Consider the following 2,500-nt stretch of genomic DNA (forward strand, 5'->3'; position numbering starts at 1 on the left):
CAAAGATGAGGAACAGAAAGAACTCTTCTCTCCACTAGGCCAATGTGAAAGTTGGCAAAAAGGACCCCAATTGGGGACCCCATTGCCACACCGTCCACCCGCCTATACATTTTTCCATCTGGTCCACGGAAAGGGGGATTCTTTGGTGCAGGCTTCAAGTAGAAGACGCAGCAATATTTTCCGGGATGTCCAGGTGTTGATAGTGTGAACGGTAGACCTCGTCCAAGATGAAATCTATTGTCTCATCAACGGGGACGTTAGTAAAAAGGCTTTCGGCATCAAGAGATGCAAATAGGCCCGTGGGTGCTGTGGAGTAAATATTGTACTTGAAAAAGCTCAAAGATGAGCGAAACGTCGTACGGTAGCATTTTATTCCGCATGTGAATGTGTGTGCGCGCGTGTGCGTGTATGCATGTTTACCTAATTGTAGCATACAGTAATCGAAACACTCATGGGGTCCTGCCTCTGCACCTCCATCCTTCAAACTCTGCCTTGAATTAATTGACGTTGTCGACCTATCCTTTTTGTTATCATTATTCGGCACATTTACACATCTTTACGGGAAAATATGCCTTGCTATGTCTCTTAAGCCCCTTTCACAGAAAAAAAAATTCTAAACTTAGTCCGGTCAGAGGGAAGTGTCACAAGATGGGCCGGGGAGGGGGTGCATCAGAGGGTCTTTTAGCTGACATGAAGATGCCTGGGTATTTTTCTTCATTATGTGTTTGAATTTCGACAGTTGGGGATTATCTACGAAAAAAAGAAGCGCTAGTGATGGGTGGGGGCGTGGGGAGAGAGGAGAGGGGAGGATGACGGATAGCGAATACAAGGAGCAATGTTCTGGGTAGAAAGATAATGTCATAGAATGGCGAGGAGAACAGATGAGGGATAGGGTCGTGTGGCGAGAAGAGTCCTCATACTCTCCCTGTTGCATCGCTTTATGGGGCTGTTGGCTGGGAGTATTGGTGAGGAGTCGTGTTGGAGTGGCGGGCCGTACAGGTACTTTCAGGGTGGGTCACCATGGGTGTGACTTGAATTCGGGCTTCTTGGAGGCAGAGAATTTCGACTTCAAAGAGGGAATACTTCTCAGAATGGATAGGGTGTAGCATGGTTCTTTATAACGTTTCCAGGCTTGGTTGTGTCAAGGCATCAGAAATCATGTGCGAAGCCCAAGCAGTACATGCATATCCCAGTAGGGCAATGACATCTACCGTGTAGCCAAAGCGTTGAGAAAACTGCGACCTGGGTGAGGGTGATATTTCATTTTGAATCTCAATTACCCCCACGTGGTGCCGGTAACTGTGCTGAATTCGTTTCCGTTGATCGTTTGGTGACTCATTGTTGCATTATCACCCTTCAGCTTAATCATCTGAACAAAGAAACAATTACGATTCTCCCTTTGGGCAAAAATCCTCCTTCGATAACGTCATCCACTGCCATTGGTGCACTAGGCGCCAGGTTGTGTTCTGTTCATTTTGGCGACAAAGACAAGGTCCAGACTATGGACAAGGTCCAGACCATGGACAAGGTCCCCCCCACCCCCTCCGCGACTCCCATCCAGATGAACAAAATCGCCTGCCGTTATGCAAAACAAAAAGCAGCGACATCGTACTGAAGTTGTCAAAGAATTTTACAATTACTCTATGAGTGAAGGCTCGGGGTCGACGAAGGAGAAGCTGGGGGGGTAAACCATCTTTGGCTGTCGGGTCCTGCTGTAGAGGATCTGTCTTGAGACCCAAACAATGTGGTGGAGATCAGCGTGATCCCTTCATGCCAAAATAGATGGGAGGGATGGGCTCTTTTCATAGTGTGTATGTACTTTGACCCAACCATCCCCTCGTAAAAAATAGATCATGAGGTCATTGGTACAACATACATACTCTGCATTGACCAGTAACCCATTGTTGTTCAACCTCTGCTTCAATAAAATGAATACAAATACTTCCTTATGTCCTCGCATTGTTCATGTCATTGAGCTGTTCTTACTTCCTACCAGCCAACTAATTTCCTTAAGCAATCAAATCGTTCCCCTTAACCAGTCTGTCTTACCCATGTGTGTTCCTCTACCCATTTTAACTCTTTTCAAGAGACCACAATTACCATGTTTCTTTGTAACTCAACACTTTGTCAACTGACCACTATGTTCCACTCTTATCCGATCACTTTCTAACATCATTTCCGTTTTTCAGCGGAAAAACCCTCCAAAGGCCCGGAGCAGTGCCCCATAGAGAACACGACGTCCGCCAGCGCCCCGAGCGCTCTCCTCCCCTCCTCCTCCGCTACGAACTTCGCCACTATCCTGCTGACACTCATCGTGACCCTCCTCTACTCGCCCATGACCAGACCCTGAGTTCCCTTCCCCTGGGGGGACACCCGACCCGAGCGGAAGACGACGGCTTCTAGTGACGGGAGGGCGTCGGTGGTGGCGGTGAGGGTGGCGGTGGCGGCGGCGGCGGCGGCGGCGACGCCCACGGCGGCGGTGGTGGCAGTCATCTTGGTC

At 48.8% G+C, this 2,500-nt stretch overlaps 1 protein-coding gene across 1 annotated transcript in view; it reads left to right on the plus strand.

Annotated features, from left to right (window-relative positions):
• Positions 1-2,352, plus strand: part of LOC143024939 (acetylcholinesterase-like) — a 228,174-nt gene extending 225,822 nt beyond the window's left edge. Inside the window, exon 5 of the mRNA XM_076184445.1 lies at positions 2,190-2,352. Within this exon, the coding sequence (XP_076040560.1) occupies positions 2,190-2,350 (161 nt within the window). The 3' untranslated portion in view covers positions 2,351-2,352. The remainder of the gene's footprint in view (positions 1-2,189) is intronic.
• The last annotated feature ends 148 nt before the right edge of the window (positions 2,353-2,500 follow it).

The sequence above is a fragment of the Oratosquilla oratoria genome, chromosome 4 (genome assembly GCF_046742065.1).
Source record: "Oratosquilla oratoria isolate Oo_2021 chromosome 4, ASM4674206v1, whole genome shotgun sequence".
NCBI lineage: Eukaryota > Metazoa > Arthropoda > Malacostraca > Stomatopoda > Squillidae > Oratosquilla > Oratosquilla oratoria.